At 41.5% G+C, this 26,253-nt stretch overlaps 1 protein-coding gene across 12 annotated transcripts in view; it reads right to left on the bottom strand.

Annotated features, from left to right (window-relative positions):
- RIMKLB (ribosomal modification protein rimK like family member B) overlaps window positions 1-26,253 on the bottom strand; it is a 101,397-nt gene that overhangs the window by 64,285 nt on the left and 10,859 nt on the right. For 7 of the 12 annotated variants that reach the window (XM_054442289.2, XM_063672392.1, XM_063672390.1 and 4 more), the window contains exons 1-2: window positions 19,763-20,286; window positions 4,122-4,348 (exon numbers count right to left, since the gene is read on the bottom strand). In XM_054442289.2, coding sequence (XP_054298264.1) covers window positions 4,122-4,296 — 175 coding nt within the window. In that variant the 5' untranslated portion in view covers window positions 4,297-4,348; window positions 19,763-20,286. Of the gene's footprint in view, window positions 1-4,121; window positions 4,353-17,429; window positions 18,261-19,762; window positions 20,287-20,738; window positions 20,783-26,253 lie in introns of those variants that run through there. The other 5 variants (XM_054442288.2, XM_054442294.2, XM_063672397.1 and 2 more) reach the window with 5 other exon arrangements.

Raw genomic sequence — 26,253 nt, 5'->3', positions numbered from 1 at the left:
TACCTAGGTCTGATTCCATTTCCATAGAGGAAATGGAATAGCTGGCACAGTAGTTTGACTACAGTGGGACAGTTGTGAAAAATCAGCACACTTGCTACCGGGGGATGGTTTTAATTTGAGGCACAGAGGCTGAAAATCCAAGGCCACACTGTCAGTAAAAGAGATGAACAAGGAAAATACAATTCTGCTAGCCCAAGGACAGTGCTACAACAGGCAACAGTACAGTACATTATTCATTATTTTAAAATAGGCATATATTGGGGTGAATGTTTCAAAAGTTTTTAACCGATGAAGATACTCAACAACAACAAAAAAAACTTGGAGGATTAGGCAATAAAAACATAAAGGGGATTTGGGAAAGGCAAATATAACTAGAGCCGTAATTCTGAGAGATTAATTTGACTACAGTACGTTAGAAGATGAGTTTAAAGTGGAAACAAATTTAGAGGTTACTGTAATAGTTCAGGCAACTTTGATTTCATTAGCGGTAGTAAGAACAGACATTATGTCAGATATACTACAAACAAAACAGACAAGCCTTTTACAACATTATATCTGAAGTAAGGGAGAATGAAGAAGAAAGTTGACTCCATGATTTCCTCAAGCTTAGGCTAGGAATAGGACACCATTAATAGAAAAGACTAATATTGGAGCTAGAACAGATTTGTAAGAGAAGTTCAAGAGAGCAGTTTTACATACACTGACACAAAGGGAGAGGCAATGAGGGAAAAAAAAAAAAGGAAAAGCAAAAGAACTTCTATGCCTTCTACTCATTTACAACTATACCCTCTCTTTAACCTGACTGTGAAAACACTGCACAGATAATGTGTAAATGATGTGTAACATTTTTTTAACAGCTTTATTGAGATATAATTCACATATTGTAAAATTCATCCATTTAAAGTACAGAACTGTGGTTTTTAGTATTTTCACTGTATTATGCAAAATAGCCACAACTTTAGAACATTTCCCTTATTCCAATTTGTTTAAGTTTCTCCACTTAATTCTGTGAAAGAGCATGTTTCCTCATCTGCATAATGGTAATGTCACCTCCCTCATAAGATATGAGAGTTAAATAATACATGAAAAATGTTAAAAAAAATAAAATAAAAATAAAAACGCTCCTAGAAATGCCTGAATATATAGGAGATGCATCAATAAAAAGTCTGAAAAATTTTAAAATTGGATTTAACACTACAGGGGAAAAGTAAGCTTCTGAAGATTTTTAAAAGAATATTAAGATGATAAAAGTTGTGTTTAATGAAGATGTGAAAATGCTAGAGAGGAAAAGACAATTTTGAAAAAGAAAGAGCTACTGAGGTGGGAAGATCGCTTGAGCCTGGCAAGTTGAGGCTGCAGTGAGCTAAGATCGCACCACTGTACTCCAGCCAACGTGACAGAACAAGACCCCATCTCAAAGTAAAAAAAAAAAAAAAAAAAAGGAAGGAAAAGACAGAAAGAAAAAGCTAGAGGGCTAACTAAAGTCATTAAAATTTGAAGCCATGGGAAGCCCCACTCAGGTGCCCCTCTCTCTCACAGGAGAGCTGATCTCCTTTCTCTTTATTTTACCTATTAATTAAAACTTCACTCTTAGTCTAAAAAAAAAAAAAAAAAAAAAAAATGAAGCCATGATAGCCTGACCCAGAATAGTGAGAAGATAGAACAGTTATGGCTTAGAAGGAAAAAGCAACAAAATTTTGTAGCATACTGGCTCTTGCGAATTAAAAAAAAAAAAAAAAAGACACGTTAATGGTAAGGCTAGGTTAATGGAAGAAAGGTGGTATTACAAACAGAGACAGAGAAGCTGAACTAACAAGACAGCTTTGATGGAAAAAAGCAAGTTCCACTGTGATAGAATGGCACAGAAATGCCACTTGAGAATAAAGTGAAAATGTTCACTAGGTAACTGGGAAAAATATCAAGAGCAATGGTTTTCAACCCTAGATCCTTTTCAACCTACACACTTTTAAAATATAGAGATGCCCATTTCTACCTCCCAAATTTTGTGTTATTACTTAGTAGCCACTAGATTTCATAAGGAACTATGGCTGTAACCTTTGGTTTTCCAACTACCAGAAGCCTTGTAGGAGCGGTGTTGAGTGAACTAACATTTTACACTGGCATATCTCTTCTCATGCAGACTTCAAGAACACGGCTCCCAATACAATAAGTGTCTGAGTTTCTGACTCCAATTTCAATAATAACTGTACATACACACTTACACTGAAAAAGCTGTGTAAGTTGAACAAGCATGTCACAAATATTGAGTTTTAGAGATTTACCTTGATTTGATCAAGGATCTCAGTCACAGATGTGAGAGGGGTGCAAAGTGACATTCATATTTTTCATTCATAACTTACCAGTTATAATAACTTTACATTTATTTGTGTGATTGACTAATGTTGACCTCATCCTTTAGAATATATGAGGACTTTATTTTATTTTGTATACCATACCACTATCCAGCACATAGTAAATGCTCAAATAATACTTAATGAAAGAATGAAATAGACTTATCCCAGATTTCCTGAATCTAAATAACTAGGTATTGGACCCAGGCAATATACACTGAAAAGAGAATTACATTGAAAATAAAATAGTGAGCATCATCCTGATAAAGGCAGTAACTACATTCAAGAGAACAAGAGTAGGTGGGCATGGTGCCTCATGCCTGTAATCTCAGCACTTTTGGAGGCCGAGGCGGGCGGATCACTTGAGTTCAGAGTTGGAGACCAGCCTGGCCAACATGGTGAAACCCGTCTCCACTAAAAATACAAAAATTAGTCGGGCGTGGTGGTGCACATCTGCAATCCCAGCTACTCAGGAGGCTGAGGCAGGAGAATTTACTTGAACCTGGGAGGCAGAGGTTGCAGTGAGCTGAGATCGCGCCACTGCACTCCAGCCTGGTGACAAAGACCCTGTCTCAAAAAAAAAAAAGAACAAGAGCACTTATCCATTTAAGCGAAACAACAAAGAAACATTTCTGGCAACAATAACTGATCAAAAGTACTGTGGATGAAATAAATGTTACAAGAGGATTGAAAATAAAAGTGATGCTTACTAAGAGATTATACTTACTGTGATATTCAACCCATGGTAACATTTTTAAATTTAGACAAGATTCTGGCTCTGTTAGCCTGTGAATGAAATTATCCTACCATGGCAGATAAAGGTAAGATTTTATTGTACTTTGCGTAGCCTTAATTCTCACAATAACTGTCTTTCTCCATTTCATTAATGAGGAAATTAAATCATGGGGCTTCAGTATAATTCTAGTCACAAAGGAAGAAAGTGATCTAAAATGTATTTATACTATCATTAAATTATGAAGTATTTTCTGAAAGCCAGTCAAAAAGTCCATTTATATGACACCATATAATGCTCCCTGACAGAAACTACCAATTTAGCTATAGTAAGCCACAAAACTTTCAAAAGCAAAAATTTAGTTTTCTGAAAATACTAAAGAATTTCTATACTTTTCTAGGATATCTTCCCCTCCAATCCTAAAACAAATACGAAATATTAAAAATACTAGAAATATTTATCACCAATTGAGTTAAATCATTAAGACACTTTTACCTATAAAACCGTGTTAGTTTATATTACATGTATAAAGTGTTTTATAAAAAGGAATCACATGGATCTAATTTATTAATCAAGTACTAATCAAAGAACCTCCAAAGATACAAATTTCCTTAGGAGCACCTTATAAACAAGGTATTTTAAAAATAGAAGACAGTAAAAATGAAAGGAACTTGAGAATCATCTTTACTTTTATTTTTAAGAAACTGTTGTCTTACAATGTTGCCCAGGCTGGACTCGAACTTATGGGTTCAAGTGATCCTCCCACCTTAGCCTCTGGAACTACAGACATGCGCCTACTTTGTTTTATTGTTTATCTGTTTTGAAGGTCACCTTTAATTTCCCTCACAATTGTTTCCTAATAAAGTTAATAAATATTAGTGTTTATATTACTTCCATAAAATATATTAGACCTTATAATTAGAAGATACTTAGTAACGACAAGGCTAAGAATTCCTCTGTCCTAATTATTCCTAAAACATGCAGATTCATCATATTCTAGGTAAAAATCCAAAAGATCACTTAGTATATAGACTTACCCAGGTTTCCTTGCTCGATTGTCAGCACCACCTCATCCATCACCACAGCTCTAAAGTCCAGTTCCTCCTCACAACATTTGGCCTTCAATGCTCGTAAAATCTCTTTTTGAGGATAGTCTTCCCTGATGCGACGATCTGTCAAAAACCACAACTTCGCAGCCACAGAACTACACATCTTGATCAGCTTGTGCTTCCTTGCCTGGATTATTTCCTCTTGGATGTAACGTCTACCTAGATGGAAGAGAAAATATATATAAAAGGTAAATCAAGAAATCTACTTGATTTCTGGATTTCATACAAATAAATGCCGTGATTATATACTAATTATATAAACAGGAAAAAACAAGTGTAGAGATATTATTTGTTTCCCTTTCATTCAAACTAAAATTTTTATACACTAGTAATATGGAAACTGACCACCTCTTCAGAAATACGATTTCTCCATTTTTCCTTGGGGAAACTGGCACTGCAACTTAATAACTGCAGCTGGTCACTTAGCAGAAAGTTTAAATACCCTTCCCAATATTACATATTGTCTAGGAATATACTTTAATCTGATCACTGACTTTTTGTTTTATCTCCTCCCTCAACATTCTGTTCTTGATATGAAATGAAATGCCAATCATCAATACATTTCCATCTTTCCCATCACTAGAAACCCCACTTAAGTATATTTTTGTATCTGTGGTTAACTTTATATTCAATTTTCTTCCCTGGTTTTGTTATACGTATGTAGAAAAAAAAATAGGTAGTAGCACTTATCTTACTAGGTAAGCTTCAATGATGAAGTCATTTACACAGTAGCTTTAGTGAAAATAAACACTGGAGAATGAGCAAAAGGGCTCTCAATAACCAAAATAAATGTCCAGGTCTATTCACTAAATTTCATTTATTTCAGTCAGAGGACAGCATGCTCTTACTCAATGTTTGTATTCCTTCTATAAATAGAATTTTAAAAAATAAATGCAGCTTGTTTACTAAAATGCAAAAAAGGACTTTTTTTCCAGATGGTGTTGCTTCTCTGAGTTTGTATCATGAACAATGCAACATTAAAAATCACCTTCCTGAGAAGCAAAAAAGTTACAAGTTTCAGAACAAGCAACAAAAAGTTTGTTAATGTTTACAAAAAAACAAAATGTCAAGTATCATTCAAGTATTATTCCAGATAACATGGCACACCTAACACAAAAGGAAAGGTCCTGGGCAAAGACTGCAGGAAGGAAAGGCTGTACAGACCAGCAGCTTCCTGAATAGTGGCAGCTGGACATGGTCCACCCACCTAGGTACCAGCAAGAAGGGCCTGCTCCACAGTGCACACGGTTTGAAAGCAGAGCACTGCTGGGCAGGGGCATCACCAGAGCCAACAGCACACATTCCCAAGCACCTTGAAATGCCATGTCTGCCACACTTGACCACCTACCTCTCTTGACCCACCTACTACCCCACAATCCACTGCCTCAAAGGCCTAAGTCTCTGTTAAACAAGCAGGGTATCTAAACTGGATTATGGTAGTAACTCAGCTTACACACATGCTAGGAAGGAACTATGCTAACTTAATGTCGGATGCTCTAGGGTTAGCAGTTCTGAATATTTAATAACTTTTTATTTTTATTTATTTATTTATTTATTTATTTTGAGATGGAGTTTCACTCTTGTCACCCAGGGTGGAGGGCAATGGTGTGATCTCGGCTTGCTGGAACCTCCGCTTCCCAGGTTCAAGTGATTATCCTGCCTCAGCCTCCCAAGTAGCATGTGCCACCATACCCAGCTAATTTCTTCCGGAAGGCAGAAAGGTTGCAGTGAGCCAAGATCACACTATTGCACTCCAGCCTGGGCAACAAGAGTGAAATTCCGTCTCACACACACAAAAAAAGATAAGAACCAGGCTCATTAAAATGAAAAATATATAAACACTATGGCTTCTCTACAGGAGGATATTCCATGCATATTACAGGCAGTAAACCTTATCCTCCCTCCTCCTTAAACAGAATGTTTCTGATAAACTTTTTCTGCTATGAAACTGTTCTTGAAAAGAGATTTCCATTTTAACCACAGTATGGGAAACGTACAGTGCAAACCTGCACTGTCAATTCAACCTGATGGAACGACTTTTTTTATGGGTTGCATTTCAGTCTCTTCCCTGTGGACAATCACAGGGAAGGCCACAGTGTGTCCCTGACCAGACGTTGTACCCAAAGAGATACTACACTCATTAGAAAAAGGTTATAGCCACACAGGGCCTTCGAGGCCACTTGGGAAGGTCTCAGAAAGCAAAGCTCCACAAAAGAAAAAGTCACGCCAGAATACCTGATGTAGAATATCCCCAGCTTCCCTTGATGAAGGAATTGTAAAAATGCCCTTAAAATGTTTGTAATCAGCAGTGATTAAAAGACTCTGTCACTGACTTCCAACACTCTGAAGCTATGTCCGTGCCTTGGCCTGACACTTGGCTCTTGAAACTCATCCATTTGCAGACGATTTTTTTTTTCTTTCTGAGACATGGTTTCAGTCACCCAGGCTGGAGTGCAGTGGTGCAATCATAGCCCATTGCAGCCTCAAATTCCTGGGCCTAAGTGATCCAACTGTCTCCTCTGCCTCCCAAGCAGCTGAGACGACAGGAGCAAATCACATCAGGCTAATTTTTTTTTTTCCTTGAGATGGAGTCTTGCTCTGCCACCCAGGCTTGAGTGCAGTGGCGCAACCTTGGCTCACTGCAACTTCTGTCTCCTGGGTTCAAGCGGTTCTCCTGCCTCAGCCTCCCGAGTAGCTGGGATTACAGATGCCCACCACCATGCCCAGCTAATTTTTGTACTTTTCTCTTTTTAGTAGATATGGGGTTTTGCCATGTTGCCCAAAATGATGGAATTACAGGTGTGAGCCAACAGGCCCGGTCTCTAATTTTTTTTTTTTTTTTTGGTAAAGATGTGGTCTCACTATGTTGTCCAGACTGATCTCAAACTCCTGGCCTCAACCAATCCTCCCACTTTGGCCTCCCAAAGTGCTGGGGTTACGGCTGTGAGCCACCATGCCTTGCCAATCAATGATTAATTTCATTGCACGGTGGGTTTTTGCCTGAGTGTGGCAGTTGCTGCCCCAATAGCAGTCAGGATGGAATGTTATAGTCACTAGCAATTGGGAAGCAGAAATGTTCTGCTGCTATACATCAGTAGTCAGAAATTACATGGGCTACAACAGTGTTTCCAATGATTCTGAAATCAGAAAATAATATTCCCCTCTGAAGAGCCACAAAACTTTCAGTCAACATGTTTTTCTAGGCCAAGCATGATGGCTCCTGCCTATAATCCCAGAACTTTGGGAGGCCGAGGTGGGCGGATCACTTGGTCAGGAGTTTGAGACCAGCCTGGCCAATATGGCGAAACCCTGTCTCTACTAAAAATACAAAAATGAGCCAGGTGTGGTAGTACATGCCTGTAATCCCAGCTACTAGGGAGGCTGAGGCAGGATAATTGCTTGAACCCAGGAGGTGGAGGTTGTAGTGAGTGGAGACCGCACCACTGCACTCCAGCCTGGGTGATAGAGCGAAACTCCATCAAAAAAAAAAAAAAAAAAGAAAGAAAGAAAGAAGGAAAGAGAAACAAAACTGGCGGGGAGCAGTAGCTCGTTTTGGGAGGCTGAGGTGGGCAGATCACTTGAGGTCAGGAGTTCAAGACCAGCCTGGCTGACATGATTAAGACTCCATCTCTACTAAAAATACAAAATAAAATAAAATAAAATAGCCAGGTGTGTTGGTGCATGCTTGTAATCCCAGCCACTCAGGTGGCTGAGGCAGGACAATCACTTGAATCTGGGAGGTCGAAGCTGCAGTGAGCCCAGATCATGCCACTGGACTCCAGCCTGGGAAACAGAGCAAGACTCCATCTCAAAACAAAACAAAACAAAACAAAAAACACATTTTTCTACATTAAACCTCTGATTACCAGGTACAGTAGTCCCTCCATATCCACAGGGGATAATTCCAAGACCCCCAGTGGATGCCTGAAACTGCAGATAGTACTGTACCACATACATATACTATGTTTTTTCCTAAAGATACATACCTATGATAATTTGCATATTAGGCACAGTAAGAGATTAGCAATAAAATAGAAGAATTATAACAATATACTATGATAAAAGTGATATGAATGTGGTGTCTCTCCCACTCTCAAAATATCCTATTGTACTGTGTCAGGGCGTAACTGAAACCACAGAAAGTGAAACCAGGGAAAGTGAAACCTGTCCAGTGGTACACTGCCATTCCCACAGGAGGACATGCGGCTAGCCTTCCTCGGTACCCAAGCGATGGGGCCTCCCCAAGGGCTGCTGCAGCAACAGCTGCTCGCCTTCTTAGGGGTGCTCCAACTGGATTCACATCTGAGATGCCAGAAGTGTTGGGTGAAGACTTCAATCCCAAAGGTAGAGGCTCCAGGCATGCCTGCCTACTTCTGCCCCTCAATGGTTCTCGCCTAGCCTCGGGCACAGCTGTTTCCTCTTAACAGAATTTCAAAACATCTACTTTTCTATTTTTCCCATCTGCTAACATAAAGAAAAAAGAAAAACAGGAAAAAACAAAAATGCTGACAAGTCAAAAGGATTCCAGTAAATCTAAATAGTACAGGAGCTCAAAAGTGCACCAATAAAATGACAGTCCTGCTAATGATCCGGAATCTTAAAATTCAGACAATATTCACTATTTTAAAAGACAGTAGAGTCCTCTATAAAATAAAACAGTAAACTTTTTTCCTAGTAGCTTAAAGGAGTAAACTTGGTTACCCAATAAGGTAACTGTAAGAAAATATTCTCCAGTAGCGAAACATAAATGCAGCACTTGCAAATGTCCACATATAGTATAGATGAGTACCGTATAGTATTTCCTCTCTTAGAATGTAAGCTCAGGTCAACCAATCCCATCCTCTCTTTATTTCCTCCAGTGTATCAAGAAAAACAATGTATAAATATCAGATGCTGAATAAATACTACTGACAAAAGTACCTTTTTGGAAATAAAGAGAAATTCTACCAAGAGAGTTTATTTTTGAGAGTTTTCCCACACAAACTTCTGGATCAGCATACCAATAAAAACCAGCACTGCATCTTGGAATACTCAGGCAAAACTGAGTATATGGGAATCTTAAAGTGCTTCATTCATCTTCTGAAATAGGAAATAAACAGACATTTGTTTCACTGCTTAAGATTTCCTAAATTTTTTCTAAGGTAATAGTTTACTAAGTACCACTTTGTTTCTCCCAACTTTTAGTTCCCTTATTAGACCAACCCAAGGAATAATTTTTCTACTTTAAAAGTTTTTTCAAGTCAATATCCTGGGATCTAAAACTTAGTGTTGTTTCTTATTGGATCAAATTTCCTTAATAAACAAAGGAAAAGTTCAATGTTTAGAGTCAAAATCTCAAAATACATTACAAATATTTAGAGCTTCCAAAAGGATGTGTCAACCTATTCTGTACAGAGGACAAATGAGAGCATAAAAAGATTTCTATTACATCACAGAATAAAAGAAAAAAGTTAAAATGAAATCATTTCTCTCCCTCTCATCTTTCTTGTGAGGACCCTTCCCAAAGGTATTTATTCTAGTATAGAAAAAGCAAAAAATCACAATCTACCATCTGAAGATATTAAGGTACCTCTAAGAAAATCCATTAACATATGAGCTCAAAATTCCAACTACTGAAGAAAAATAAAGCTAAAGGGAAAAAATACACTAATATAAAATAGAATATGTATAGAACTCTATTGTAACACACAATAGAATCTGTATAGAACTCTATTGTAACACACAATGGAATCTGTATAGAACTCTTGTAACACACAATGGAATCTGTATAGAATTCTATTGTAACATACAATAGAATTTTAATAGCATTTATTCCATTTGTCAGTTAATACAGACTTGCTTCGGGAAAGACTGTACATAGGATAAAAAATAATAATACTAAAGACTTGTTTTCAACACTATCCACCCCTGGATAGGAATCACAGGAGTTGAATCAGGTTTGTGGAGAAAAATAACAAATTTGTGTCTCTTAAAAGTGTGATATTACAAAATATATACTTGGTCTTCAACCCTGTTTCCTGGCATACAACTCCTAAAATCGTAAGAATCTCCAAAATGATGTCTTTCTGTGTGCTAATAATTGATTGATGGCTGGCAGCCCCTAGGCAGCTTTAGTATGGGGGCTGGTCACCAGAAAGACCAAGGCATGATTAGAGGGTTGGAACCTTCAGTCTCATCCCCTAACCTCTGGAGAGGGGAGACGGGCTAACAGTCAAGTTGATCACCAGTGGCCAGTGGTTTAATCAATCATGCCTATGTAATGAAGTCTCCAAAAAAACCCAAAAGGATTGGGCTCAAAATGCTTCCAGATAGCTGAACACGTAGCAGATCCTGGAGGGTGACGCACCCGGGAAGGGCAAAGAAGCTCCGTGCCCCTTTTCCATACTTTGCCCTATGCACCTTTTCATCTGTATCCTTTATAACATACACGTAAACATGTTTCCCTGAGTTATGTAAACTGCTCTAGCAAATTAATCAAACCCAAAGACAGGGTTGGTGGGAACTCCAACTTAAAGCCAGTCAGCCTTCTGGCTGAAGTCCAGAGGCCTGTACTGGTGAGGGGCATGGTACGGGGTCGTTTTGGGGACTGAGCACTTAACCCGTGGGAGACAGTGTCAGAAATTAATTAGAGGACACCTAGTTGGTGTTCACTGCAGAAATGACTGTTGGTGAGGAGAAATCTCCATCAGTGGATCTTCTGTCTGTGTTGACTGGTGTTGCTGAAAGAACAGGAAAAAGCACACTGAATGTTGTTTTTTCCACGCTCTCTCATTAAATTTTAGGTATGCTATCAAGTCTCTTTTTCTGTGACTTTCCTCCCGACATCTCTCCTGCACACGATCCCCCGAGTTTCATTCTTAAACTCTGCTTTCCACTTTCTAGAAATGTCATCCGAATCCAGGTTTCAACTTTATTCCTTCCAAACCACTGACCCACTAGATATTTCTTTCTCAACTAAATTTCAGAATCCATTTCAATGAGCCTACTGGGCATCCCTAACTAAATGCCACCCACTGTTGCCTCAGTTGAGCATGTTTTTTAAAACAAAAAAAGGACACGCACAGTGGTTCACACCGGTAATCCCAGCACTTTGCAGAGCTGAGTGGGCGGGATCACCTGAGGTCAGGAGTTTGAGACTAGCCTGTCCAAAATGGTGAAACCCTGTCTCTATTAAAAATACAAAAAAATTAGCCGGACGTAGTGGTGCACACCTATGGTCCCAGCTACTCAGGAGGCTGAGCCAGGAGAATCGCTTGAACCCGGGAGGCAGAGGTTGCAGTGAACCAAGATTGTGCCATTGCACTCCAGCCCGGGTGACAAGAGCGAAACTCAGTCTCAAAAAAAAGGCCAGGCGTGGTGGCTCACGCCTGTAATTCCAGCACTTTGGGAGGCCGAGGCAGGTGGATCACCCAAGGTCAGGAGTTCAAGACCAGCCTGACCAACCTGGTGAAACCCTGTCTCTATTAAAAATACAAAAATTAGCTAGGCATGGTGGTGGGCGCCTGTAATCCCAGCTACTTGGGAGGCTGAGGAAGGGGAGTCACTTGAACCCAGAAGGCGGAGGTTGCAGTGAGCTGAGATCGCACCATTGCACTCCAGCCTGGATGACAAGCGCAAAACTCCGCCTCAAAAACAAAAAACAAAACAAAGAATGTATTTTTATTCACAGATATGTTTCAGCACCTATATTCCCCATTGTGATCACTAAATTTTACATCAACCTGGTGAGGCAATGGTTCCAAGCTATTTGGGCAAACAACAGTCTCTACATTGCTGAAGGTATTTTCTATATGTGATTAACATCTAATCAGTTTACCTTAAGTAAAGGAAATTATCCTCCATGATGTGGAGGGGCTTCATCCAATCAGTTGAAGGTCTTGCTAAAAAGTAAAAACTGAGGAGGAACTCTTCCTCAAGACTCAAGACTTACAGACAGACTCACAGAAATGCTACCTGAGTTGACAGTCTACTGGTCTGCCCAAAAATTTCAGACCCAAGACTGCAACATCAAGTCCTGTCTGAGTTTACAGACTGCTGCTTACTCTACAGATTTTGAACTCAGCAACTCCGCAATCATGAGCCAACTGCTTAAAATACATATGCAATTAAAAATATATATATACATATCTTATTGAGTCTATTTCCCTGGAGAACCCTGACTGATATACCTATCCTTATTAAGGCACTCGATTCAGACAACTGGGCATCAATTTTTATCTCCATCCTTCTTTCACTGTTTACACAAAGCTAATTCTAACTTCTAAATATTAATATCACCGGTGTTTTACTTTTTTTTTTTTTTTTTTTTGAGATGGAGTCTCAATCTGTCACCCAGGCTGGAGTACAGTGACGTGATCTTGGCTCACTGCAACCTCCGCCTCCCTAGTTCAAGCTATTCTCTTGCCTCAGCCTCCCGAGTAGCTGGGACTACAGGCGTGTGCCACCACACCCGGCTAGCACACCCGGCTAATTTTTGTATTTTTAGTAGAGATGGGGTTTCACCATGTTGGTCAGGCTGGTCTCGAACTCCTGACCTCAAGTGATCCTCCTGCCTTGGCCTCCCAAAGTGCTAGGATTACAGGTATGAGCCACCATGCCTGGCCCACTTTACTCTTATCTCCAGTATATTCAACTTATGACACTTGGACTATAAAAGCCTCCAAATAAATCTTCTGCCCTCTGTCACTTCCAATTTTCTAAACACATTATATTCTTTCATGCTTCCTGTTGCTTGGAATATATACCCCAAACACTTACCTATTTAGTAAAGTCTGAGCTCAAATGGTTTTAGTTTGGGGGGGGGGGGTATGTGGTGTGTGTGTGTGTTTGTTTTAGAGGTGAGGTCTTGCTCTGCTCCAGGCCTGCAGCCTTCAATCTTGGGCTCAAATAATCCTCCCACCTCAGCCTCCCAAGTAGCTGAGACTACAGGTATGTACCACCACACCCAGCTAATTTTTTCCTCTTCTTTTAGAGGCAGGTTCTCACTATGTTGCCCAGGCTGGTCTCAAACTCCTGGCTTCAAGCAGAATTCTCCTGCCTCAGCCTCCCGGATAGCTGGGATTACAGGCATGAGCCACGGCTCAAGTGTTAATGCATTCGTTAAGTAACACATCCTCTGGAAGAATGACTTTAGCAGTCAGGGAAAACTTAACAGACGTGTTAACATTTGTACCCAAGCCATTATCATAGTATATAATTAAGGTGTATTTTTAAAAACTAGGGTCTGCCAGTGCTATAAGATGAATTATTAAAGTCTATGTTTAAACAATTCTATTTGTTACAAAGACAATTTCTCTTTCTACAGGTTAAGTCATGATAGAAAACATGTTCAACAAATAAGCATGTTTAGGTGATCTGAGTTTATAAAATGCCATTTTCCTTACCAAATCAATTTTTTTTTTTTTTTTTTTTTGAGACAAGGTCTCACTCTGTCACCCAGGTTGGAGTGCAATGGTGTGATCTCAGCTCACTGCAACCTCTGCCTCCTGGGTTCAAGTGATTCTCCCACCTCAGCCTCCTGAATAGCTGGGACCACAGGCACACACCGCCACACCCGGCTAATTTTTCCATTTTTTGGTAGAGACGGGGTTTCATCATGTTGCTCAGGCTGGTGTCAAACTCCTGACCTCAAATGATCCGCCTGCCTCAGCCTCCTAGTGTTGGGATTACAGGCGTTGAGCCACCACGTCCGACACATAAAACACTTTCTACATATATTTTGTCACTTAATCTGTATATAATAATGTGACGAACACAGGCTTCTATTATCCCAATTTAAAGAAAGACCAGCCCAAGATATCACAATAGTAGACCCAAGACTGGAATTAAGATTTTCTATTTCTCTATGCTTTTTTTCTACAAAAAAATCAGAACCATCAAAGCTAATTTGGATAAAGAAAATAAATTCACATACTGAGTAATTATATGTACCAAACACAATATGAGATGGTTTATTTTTATCATTTAATCCTCACAACCATCCCTCTGCAGTGTGTTATGGTCTTCATTTGGCAGTGACGCTGTTCTAGCAGAAAGGTTAGATAACTTGTTTAAAGTCACAATTAGAAAGTGGTAGGGGCCAGGCACAGTGACTCACACCTGTAATCCTAGTACTTTGGGAGTCTGAAGCAAAAGTATTGCTTGAGGCCAGGAGTTTGAGACCAGCCTGGACAACACAGTGGGACCTTAACTCTACAAAAAATAAACACTTCAGGAGGCTGAGGTAGGAAGACAGGAGTTCAAGACTAGCCTGGGCAACACAGTGGGGTCTCATCTCTACAAAAAGTAAAAAAAAAAAAAAAAATTAGCCAGGTATGTTGGCACAGGCCTATGGTGTCAGCTACTAAAGAGGCTGAGGCAGGGGGTTCGCTTGAGCGTAGAAGTTCAAGGCTGCAGTGAGCTATGATCACATACTACCGTACTTCAGCCTGGGTGACAAAGCAAAACTCTGCCTTCAAAAAAAAAAAAAAGTTTTTCTGGAATCCAAACAACATTTCTCTTTCTCTCTCTCTTTTTTTTGTTTGAGAGGGAGTCTCACTCTGCTGCCCAGGCTGGAGTGCAGTGGCGCGATCTTGGCTCACTGCAACCTCTGCCTCCTGGGTTCAAGCAATTCTCCTGCCTCAGCCTCCCGAGTAGCTGAAATTACAGGCACGTGCCACTACACCTGGCTAACTTTTGTATTTTTAGTAGACATGGGTTTTCGCCATGTTGGCCAGGCTGGTCTCGAACTCCTGGCTTTAGGTGATCCACCCATCTTGGCCCCACAAAGTGTTGGGATTACAGGTGTGAGCCACCATGCCCAGCCTCCAAACATTTTTAATGATTTCACTTAATAAAAGAAACTTACATCAAATTATTTCTGGAACATGGCACAGAAAACAGTTCCTAGGTTTAATGCACAGTACAGTTCAAAGTCCCAAAGTTTCATATTTAACATGACAAATGTCTGGCCTTCTGTCTAAATTTTCTTCCCAGATATTACTTTGAACAAGGAGTTAGAAAGCTATTCATTTACTCTAAAGCCCAAGGCTTTACAGATATGGCTAACTAAATCACATGTCAAAGGAGTAAACTAACAACTGAGAACTCCAAAGCCTCAGGGAAGAATTCCAAGGTTGCTATTTGGGCAAACCTGCCTGACTTTTCAAAATGCAGTTTTCTGATAAAGTATGAAAAATTCAAATACTCCTCAAAATTGGAAAGCACAGTAGTAAGAAATGGTCTGATCTTATACAGCAATTCTGTATCCCATTTTAGAGACCTTATTTCTAAATTTATAGGAACATGAAGCCAAAAGCTAGTATCAGAAGGAAAAAAAACGTTAAGAAGCTGAATACAGAATAAAAGCATTTAAGAAAGGAACAAGTTTGAATCTTTTTTGTCACAACTTGATATACAGACACTTTTGAAATAAAAGGTAGTAAAATTAATCAGGCATGTAAATGTTTAAAGAGATTTTTGTTTTGCCAGCTCATCAATTCACAAATTAGTACGCATTTCCTAAGAATCCAGTAGACTCCTTCAGATACTGCTCGGATAACTGATAGACAGATAAAAAATACAGAGATTACCAAAATTAGTCTGTAAACTCCATGAAGAAAGAACCCACAACCATTTTATTCCCTGATGTTATCCCCAGTGGGAAATGTATAACCTGACATGTAACACTGAGAAGTTATGGAATAGAACATATTTTAATAATCTGCTATATCAAGTTGTAAAAGAATATCAAAAAATCATAGCTATTTTAATATTAAATACCAGGCAAATGGGTGTCCCCATAAGATCTTTTTTTTTTTTTTTTTAATTGAGATGGAGTCTTGCTCTTTGACCCAGACTTGAGTGCAGTGGTATAATCTAAGCTCACTGCAGCCTCTGCCTCCAGGGTTCATGCAATTCTCCTGCCTCAGCCCCCCGAGTACCTGAGATTACAGGCGCACACCACCACACCTGGCTAATTTTTGTATTTTTAGTAGAGACGGGGTTTTGCCATTTTGGCCAGGCGGGTCTCAAACTCCTGACCTCAAGTGATCCGCCTGCCTCAGCCTCCCAAAGTGCTGGGATTACAGGTGTGAGCCACCGCACCCGGCCCCTGTAAAATCTAAATGTAGCTATCCAAAATTCCTAATTAATGTTTTCGGGCTCTCTTAAAAAAAAAAAAAAAAAAAAGAGATCAGGCCTGTGCTTACTTCCCATAACGATCATATAACTGATCCAGAAATAATTAGCTTTGTTAACAAAGTTAGAAGAAAAAACAAAAACAAAATTTCAGAAAGAAGAAAAAAGATATAAACAGATGGGTTCCATGCAGACCAGCCTCTAGGGGAGTAGAGCTGGCTAGCTCTGTGGCTTTTGTCCTCCAAGCCAATTTTGAGGGGGAAAAAAAAAACACTGAAAAAGAAAACATTAAAAATAACACCATGGCATTAGTTATCATGAAGCCAGAAAGTCAGTACTTTTCTACAAACCTAACATGTACACAGATACATATGGCATATAAATCTAAAATGTATTATGTAGATACTTTTGGAGGTACTATCTTATTTCTTAACAATCCCTCATATGACAAGCAGAAAATTCCAAGAGACAATTAAGAGACAATTTCCAACATCTGTATGTAATCTCCCTACTCAACCTCTCTTGAAACAACTGCACATATCAGCACAGCTAACATTTAAAAATAATACTTTTTTCACTATCGCAGTCTCCTCCTCCCTCAGATTCTAATAAAATATTACAATTTCTTTTTTCTTTTTTTTTTTTTTTTTTTGAGACAGTCTTGCTCTGTTGCCCAGGCTGGAGTGCAGTGGTAAAATCTCGGCTCACCGCAACCTCCACCTCCCAGGTTCAAGTGCCTCAGCAGCCTCCTGAGATTCTTGTGCCTCAGCCTCCTGAGTAGCTGTGACTACATGTGTGCGTCACCAGGCCCAGCCAATTTTTATATTTTTCACAGAGACGGGGTTTCACCATGTTGGCCAGGCTGGTTTCGAACTCCTGACCTCAAGTGATCCGCTTGCCTCAGCCTCCCAAAGCGCTGGGATTACAGGTGTGAGCCACTGTGCCAGGACACATAATTACAATTTCTAGAGGCTCTTTTCTCATTTGCTTGTGACTTAATCCCACTTGCAGAATACTCTTTGTAAACTAATCTGCCATAAAACAAAGTCTTTCTATGAATGTATATCACTGAAGCGCCCCCAAAACAGTTGTCAGCAAGCAACATACAATAAAACTCACCCTCCTTACTTTATGTTTGGTTCTCTCTCTTCACATGTTGTTCGTGGGTATAGAAGTTCTTCCTCCACCCATTTTCACTCAGTTTATGTCTCTATGCCTGCTCCCCAGAGTAAGATGATAAAAGCTACTCCTGCTTCCCAAAGTGTGGAACAATTGGCTCTGCTCTGTCCCCTTTCACCATCTCCTACCAGTGTTCATGGTTGGTCAGTCTTTCAGCTCATAGAGAGGGGAGATTTGAGAAATAAATCTAGTGACTTACCCCAGCAGCAAATCCTAGGTGGATACAAATTGTGAAAAGGGTAATTGGGAGACATTTTAAAAGAGACGTTTCTCCATGTGCCACAACAAACCAATGCCTGAAGCTGGGTTCGTGTTCACTGGTCAAATAATGTCCACTTTAGTGTGTGTTTCTTCACAGTATGACTGAGAAGGGGTGGAGGATTTAGAAGAGTTTACTGGTAATTTCCCTCTGGAGAGGAAAAGGGGCCTGAATGAGAAGGGAAAAAAGAAGGGGCTAATTTATTGTCACTCTCCCTGCTACTCCTAGATGCTACTACTGACAAAAGTATATTAAATAGGGATTCTAAGGAAACACGGGCAAAATAAGAAAGCTATCCACTAGAAACTAAAATAAGTAGAATTTTAGCTGGTAGCCAATGGGCTAAAGGTTAAACGCTCAGTTCCTTACCCCCTGCGGGGGGCAAGGCAGGAAGAGAAAAGTGGCTCTTGACTGAGTGGAGGATTCTATGTGACTGAATTTGCTGTTCCCCTTCTTGGCTCTGTTCTCAGAATCACAGACTGCCCCCCTCCCTGACAAGCGGACTCCAGCACCTGGTAGGGGTAAGAGAAGACAAGAGAGAAAAAAGGGAGACAGAGAAAGATAAAAAACATCAACAGCCATGTTGCCAAACTAACAACTAAATCAATGACATGAAAGAAGGAAATTAACAGCACTAACCTAGAAAGGAATAAAATAGAATTGATTACCTCAAGACAAAATAGGCCTCCTCCCCTTTGACACACTAACCAAATAAAACAGTAACCATTGGAAAAGAAATTTAACTATGATTATTTTTAAAATTAGAGGTTTACATACTAAAATTTAGGAAATAAATGTTAAATCTCCGAGACTGGAATTTCAGAGAGTGTTTTATTCCAAATGAATATCTTAAAAGTATTCTCATAATTGCTTTTAAGAAATCATTTTTTAAAATAGAAGAAATGACCTTTAAGCTACCCAATATTGTGAAAGTAACAAAAATGAGATTTAAAAACATTTAAATTTAAATAGTTATAGTTAATAATTAAGAGCACCCATAAATATACTGAACATATCAAGACCACAAAAAAAAAAATCTGCATAGTAGGCTGCCCATATACTTTCTATACCGATTTAGAGTTGAACCTAACTCCACAAAGATGTGGTAACAATATATATAACTAATGGGAAAATGACAGCATACTGAAAGAATTTACATAGCAGTTGCAGTGAGCATGGTTAATGTAATAACCCCACTCACAGAACAGAATTACCACCCCATCGCTATTCGCAAATACAAATGGGATAAAACAGTGGAATAACAAATGTGTGATCAGAGATAAGGACATATTAATAAGGGGAGATTGAAATTATTACCACTCTGGTGTTGGGTTTTTTTTTGGGGGGGGGTGAGGGGCAAGTAGTGTAATATTTACATCATGCTCAAATTTTTCAAGAATCAAAACTAGACAAGCAATTATTTGGTCATCCCCTTCTCATTCAGAGGGCTGTCAAAGGAAAAGGTGGAATGACTGTCACACTCTCTAAAATCTACACGTAAGGAGGAAAACGTGGAATCGAATACAGTAGCTGCGGGACCGCACCACATGATCCTCCTCCCGCGGTCGCTCCATAGAATTTGTGGGAATGAGGGGCGGGGGGGGGAGGCGGGGTGTCGCCGCCATCCCGAGGACAGGTCAGCAGCCCGCGGGTCCGACTCTAGCCGGCGTTCCCGGGGTTACCACACCCCCTCGCCGGGGGGGAACCATACTCCTTACACGCCCGAGGTCGCCGCCCCCTCGACACGGCTCGCCCGGTCTCACGCACACGCCACGGGCCGGCGCCTCCCGGCACACGCGCGAAGGCCGGGCCCCACCTCGCTCCCCACCGACTCCGCGGAGCGGCGACCACCGGCTTCAACTAGCCCCGGACTCCGGGCGCGCTCGGCCCGGTCCCCTCCCCGGCCCAGCCCCCGCTACTCGGGGGAGCCATTCCGCTGAACTCGCCCACTCGGGAGGGCGCGCCTTCGCCTCACTGCTCTACACCCGGGGGCAACAGCGGTCGTACCGCTCACCTGGTTAGGGGGGCTCCTCCCTCGCTCTCGGCCGACTGAGCCGGGCTGGGGCCTTCGAGGAAGCGCGGGCCGCCGGGCGGCTGGAAGTGGGGGAAGGAGAGGAGGGGGAGGGGGTCGGGATACCGGGAGCCGCCTCCTTTCTCCTCCGCCGACCGCGGCTCCCGCAGGCTGGCCGGGCGTCCTCGCACACTCGCCCAGTTTCTCACAGCCTCGCGTCCCGTCAGCCTCTCCCTCACCCCACTCCCACACACTCTCACTCCCACACACTCACACCCGGCCGCTCCTCGTTCCCTCACTCGCCTGCCGCGCGCGCGCGCGACCCCGCTCACACACAGCGCGCGCGACGCCGGCGGAGACCGCCCCGCTCCCTCAGACCGAGCGCCGCCCGCCCGCTTGCAGAGGACCGGCGCGCGCCCCGGCCCCGCCCTCCTGGCGCGGCGGCGCGGCGGCGCGGCGGCGGGCGGGGGGCGGCGGCCGGAGGAGCTGGGGGCCGGGCCAGCGCGCCGAGCACTGCCGAGCGGATCTGACACCTGCGTCGAGAGCCGCCCTCCCAGCTCCGCGCCCGCACCCGAGCCATCGCTGGCCTCGGGGGGAAGAGAAGCGATGGATCGCGCGCGGGGAGCGAAAAGGGAGCGCGAGGGCGCTCCGAGGACGCGCCTCCCCACCCGCCCCCAAACCGCCTTCACTGAGAAAGGGAAACGGATGGGGGGGTGGGGGGCGAGGTTTGCTCCCAACTCGAAACCGCGAGATTAGTCCCTTCCGTTGTACGCCCTCCCCGCCCTCACATTCCCTGCTCAGGCCCCATCCATCTGCGTCTGGAACCCCGACACTAGCTCCCGACCCCCTCGGGCGCAGGGTCCTGCCGGCATCCCGACGCCTCCCGCCCAGCCCTTCCGCCGGCCGCCGCCCGGAGTCCCCGCTTACGGTGGTTCCTCCCTCCCGTAGGCAAAGATATGGAGACAAAGATCATTCATACCTAGAAGGTGTTTATCCGTGACTGGAGTAAAGACAATACCTCTGTATATTGAGAGGCAAATTTAAAACCACATGATAAATTTCCTGGCTGAAGCGGGTTTGGAGATACAGGCGGGGTGGATAGCGCCAGCTCTGCCCCCTAGAAACCAGCGTAAACCTTGGACAAGTTAGTTGCTACGCTTCCTCTGAGCCTTTGTTGTGAAAAGATAAAAGAGTACAGTCCGGAGTCGTTGTGAGAATGAAATGAGATATTTTAAGAGCATTTTGTAAATTCTAAAACTATGTATAAAAAATAAAAGTATAGCCCAAAGGAGGCTAAGAATATGAATGTTCAACTACGCTATTACTTTTTCTTAAGGAAAAAAAAAGGGGGGGCCACAGACGACCTCCCAGGTTTACATGGAAGATTCACTTCCAAATAACTTCAGTCACCAGAGCCACCAGATGTGGCATAACCCAGGGTGGTAACTTCTGGATCCGGACTGCCCGGATTGGATTTATGGTTCCACTACCTATGTGATCCTCTGCAGTAACTTAACCTCTCTGTATCTTTATCGGCTGAGAGCTGTAAAAGTGAGGATAAAAATAGTTACCTACCTCATGGAGTTGTCATAAGGAGTAAATGAGTTAATAAGTATATAATATTTAACACCTGACACAGATCAAGTGCTATTCAAAGTGTTTAGTGCTATTATAATGTTACATCAGTGAGAGTAACCTAGGATAGGCGTCTAGTTTTACAAAATTTAGAGGAACAAACGCCCTATAAGATAGATACACTATCTTGAAAACAAAGGGGATAAGGTCTACAGAACTAAAATGTTGCTATTTACTTCCACGCTGATATTCAGCCCCCTGGGACATAAAGTATATTCAACTCAAAGACCAAGAGAAGCATTTTGTGATCAAGGGAAGCTTGAGCACAGAGATACTAACACTGAAAATCTGACAAAATAAACATAGTGAAATTGACACAGGGAAAAAATTGTACAGAGGATCGATAATAATATTTAATTAACCTATTCCTTCAGTCCCACTCTTAAGGAATCCAATTCGTGGTAACTGTGCGTCCCCAGAAAAAGTGGGTTGTACTGGTGAAACTGGATAGGAAGTATGACTATTAACTCATTTGCCACTTGCCCTTAAAAGTTGTTATTCAGGGCCGGGCGCGGTGGCTCACGCCTGTAATCCCAGCACTTTGGGAGGCTGAGGCAGGCAAATCACCTGAGGTTGGGAGTTTTGAGACCAGCCTGACCAACATAGAGAAACCTTGTCTCTACTAAAAATAAAAAATTAGCCAGGGGTGATAGCGCATGCCTGTAATCCCAGCTACTCAGGAGGCTGAGGCAGGAGAATCGCTTGAACCTGGGAGGTGGAGGTTTCAGGCCGAGATCGTGCCATTGCACTCCAGCCTGGGCAACAAGAGCAAAACTCTGTCTCAAAAAAAAAAAAAAAAAAAAAGTTGTTATTCAATTTATTGCTATTATGTGCCATACACATTCTAAGATGCTCTCATGTATATAACAACGTTGCTTTTGACTTAAGCTAATAGGGAGTAAAACAAAGCTCAGGAGGGTATTTAAAAAAACAAAGCCAATGATAAGGCTTAAACAGATTACCATTATCATGATATTGTTAAGATAATGTTTATGTGAGTAATGATCAAATTCATACATCATACTTTTTGTATGAAGTAATAAAGGGGCAAAAATTATTTACACCATTTCCATATTGGAAACCCAAGGTTCAGAAAGGCTGTACATAGATTCAGTCATAATCTTTGAGCATTCATGGTTGATATGTTTAGGCGGCTATGGACTCACATCTCCTTTGGGTAGCAACACCTGCTCAAAAATATTTTAAGTAGTTTTTCTTGGCATAATCATGCACCACTCATTTTTAACCAGTGAATTAATATTTTTCAGGAAGTTCGGAGGTGTGTGTGTGGGGGGGGGGGGTCAACTGAATCTCCTGGGAAGACATACTATAAGTAACCTAGCATGTCTGGAGTCAGATCAATCTGATTTGAAATTCTAGCTGTATTTACTAGCAGCATGAGATTGTTGCTTAACTTCCATAAACCTCAGTTTTCTCATCAGGAAAATGAAGATCATATTAGCACCACTTTATTAAGATAGAAGGATGAATGAGGTAACTCAAACATAATGCATAACATAGCAAGTCTCAATGAATGTTAGCTATTATTATTCAAGGCTAATTGATACCAAAACAGTCAAATAGCAAAGAGAAATTATACAATGTTTAGATATGTATGATAATCATACAAATAGTTATACATATTTACTGCATATCCCTATAAGTGTGAGACAAACTCTATGGGTGAGTAATGTCTTTGAGATGAAGTTAGGGTTTATCCTTTGCCTGCACCAAAACACTTCCAGATTTTTGCGCTTATTCCTAGACACATGAGAATCAACAGGAGGGACCGGGCAGGGTGGCTCATGCCTGTAATCCCAGCACTTTGGGAGGCCGAGGCAGGTGGATCACCTGAGGTCAGGAGTTCGAGACCAGCCTGGCCCACATGGTGAAACTCTGTCTCTACTAAAAATACAAAAATTAGCCGGGCGTGGTGGCAGGTGCCTATAATCCCAGCTACTGGGGAGGCTGAAGCAAGAGAATCATTTGAACCTGTGGGTGGAGGTTGCAGCAAGCCAACATTGGGCCACCGCACTCCAGCCTGGGCAACAGATGGGTACTCCATCTCAAAAAAAAAAAAAAAAAAAAAAAAAATCAACAGGAGGTTCAGTGTGATGGCTCACACCCGTAATCCCAACACACTTTGGGAGGCTGAGACAAGAGGATCGCTTGAATACACGAGTCCAAGACCAGCCTGGGCAACACAGGAAGAGCCTGTCTCTATTTTTATTGTTTTTTGTTTTGTTTTGTTTTTGAGACGGAGTCTGGCTCTGTCGCCCTGGCTGGAGTGCAGTGGCGAGATCTTAGCTCACTGCAACCTCCACCTCCCGGGTTCAAGTGATTCTCCTGCCTCAGCCTCCTGATTAGCTGGAATTACAGTCGCCCAGCTAATTTTTGTATTTTTAGTAGAAACTTGGGGTTTCACCATGTTGGCCAGGCTGGCCTCGAACTCCTGACCTCAAGTGATCCGCCCACCTGAGCCTCCCAAAGTGCTGGGATTATAGGCATGAGCCATCTCACCTGGCCCCTGTCTCTATTTTTAAAAAATAAATAGAATCAACAGGAGAGCTCCCAAAAACTGATGAAATCTGCTTTGGCGTCCAGGCACCGATATTTCTTCAGAGCCCTCCAGGGGATTTTAATACACAGCCAGGGTAAAGACCCAAGTTTACACAACAGAGATGTTAGAATTAACTATACCATTTGGTTGTGCTGAAATACACCTGTTATCTAGCCATTTCAGCTAGTCAGATTAGCTGATTAGAATATGACAACTAAATTTGCAGTACAGGCCGGGTGTGGTGTCTCATATGTGTAATCCCAGCATTTTGGGAGGCTGAGGTGGGTGGATCACCTGAGGTCGGGAGTTCAAGACCAGCCTGGTCCAACATGGTGAAACCCCATCTCTATTAAAAATACAAAAATTAGCTGGGCGTGGTGGTGGGCACCTGTAATCCCACCTACTCAGGAGGCTGAGGCAGGAGAATCACTTGAACCTGGGAGGCGGATGTTGCAGTGAGCTGAGATAGTGCCACTGCACTCCAGTCTAGGCGACAGAATGAGACTCCGTCTCAAAAAAAAAAAAAAAAAAAAGAAAGAAAAAGAAAACAAATTGCAGTACAAAGCATTTTAAAGTTTTTGATGGGATAATATGAAGGTACTGGGGGAAGGCCTATAAAAGTCAGGGTTTAATGAAAACAAAATCTCCCCTAACAGAGTCACCCAGGTCCAGTCAATCCCATGTCTCTGATTCTACTTGAGTACACAGTATGTCTACATCAGCCAGAAAAACATAATTTACAAATGAAATAACAATAAATTGTCTATTGCAGGTCAAGCAAAATCTGTTGCAAATCATTTCCCCCTGGGTTTGAAGACAAGGAAACTAGCGGGGATTTGATCAAAACTAGAGGCCTCTAACTAGTAAAAAGAATTGTAAACAAGAATTTAATCTTTGAGATGGTTATCATCAGTACCTAAAATAGTGTTCTTTGTGGATTATCTAACGTTATTACTGCAAAATTCATGTGGTTGGAGAAAAGGTGGTTGGTGTCTAATGTCAGAACCTTGACTAGCAAATAAGGAACGGTAGCGGCAGCTGCAGTAAATCTAGCTCTCCCCACTGCTTCCTCTCCTGGAGCCAGCCGGCTAGAACCAGCCTGACAACAGTCTTTGCAGTAGAATAGCTAAACACTGATCTAGCCTTTCTCCACCCACATCCCGCCTCCTTTTCCCTGCTCCATCTCAGCACATTAAACTGAGCTTTCTCTCTATGCTAAGAAAATGCAGATGCCAGACACAAAGGGAGGAAAGACCATACATTGGCTGAATCACAGAAGAGAAAGAATGGGTGGAAAGAAAAGACAGTCTTGGCAAGAAACATGATATAGGTTTCCCCTACTTCTTTAATTGTATCTGGTTAAGATTTTTTTTTCCTCTACCACATAGAAATTACCTGGAATGCTTGTTTAAAATGCAGATTCCTTGACCTCTGCCGCTGACCTGAATCAGCCTGTGTACCTGCATTTCTTGAGCAACTCAAAGCATCTAAAATCAGCAATTTATCTGCATTTGGAATAAGCATACTAAATGATCTTTAGACACATGAAAGTTTGAGCACAGTGTCTTAGAGACCAAAATAACCATTTGTAAAATGCTCTTTATTTAAAGCCCTCAACATTTATAAACTCATTGTAGCCTCAAGCAACATTCTAAGGTTGAGCAAATATTGTTAGTCCTCTCTGACTGAAGAGAAAATGAGGCAATGAAATTAAATCGTTGGCAGCAATTTCCTAGTCCTGATTTCCCTGTCTTTGGGAGGATCTTAGAAGTATAACAACCTGGGAAGAATGAAAGAAGAAAAAATGAAATAAGAAAATATGGAAAGGCACATTAGATGTGTTCTCATTTAAAGAATAGAGGAAGCATCAAGTATTAAAGAAAAAAAAAACCCTCTCTTGGTGCAGGGAAACATGACTGAATTTGTAGATAATGCATCCATAGAATCCAACCAGAGAAATGACAATATGCAAACCACATAGGGGCTGTGTGCATCTGTCACACATCTATGTCACCGGCAACACCTTGAATGATTAGTAAACATTTACAGATTAAACGAATGAATGAAGTCTGGAAGCATCCTAACGGCCTGGCACCACCATAATTGTCCTGATCTGCCTTGCTGTTTTTTGTACAATGAAAGAATTAGACTGGGAAGCCCTGTTCAGTAGTCTAAGTTCATGTGGTTATCCTAGGTTCAAAGAAACATCAGTTTATTTCTATTCAATCTAAATTATTAACCTGTCCTATTTCCTAATTCTTTTCTTTTTTGTTTGTTCGTTTGTCTTTTTGAGATAGTC

This window comes from Pongo pygmaeus, chromosome 10 (genome assembly GCF_028885625.2).
Source record: "Pongo pygmaeus isolate AG05252 chromosome 10, NHGRI_mPonPyg2-v2.0_pri, whole genome shotgun sequence".
Classification (NCBI taxonomy): Eukaryota; Metazoa; Chordata; class Mammalia; order Primates; family Hominidae; genus Pongo; species Pongo pygmaeus.
This window is presented reverse-complemented; position numbering and strand designations above follow the sequence as displayed.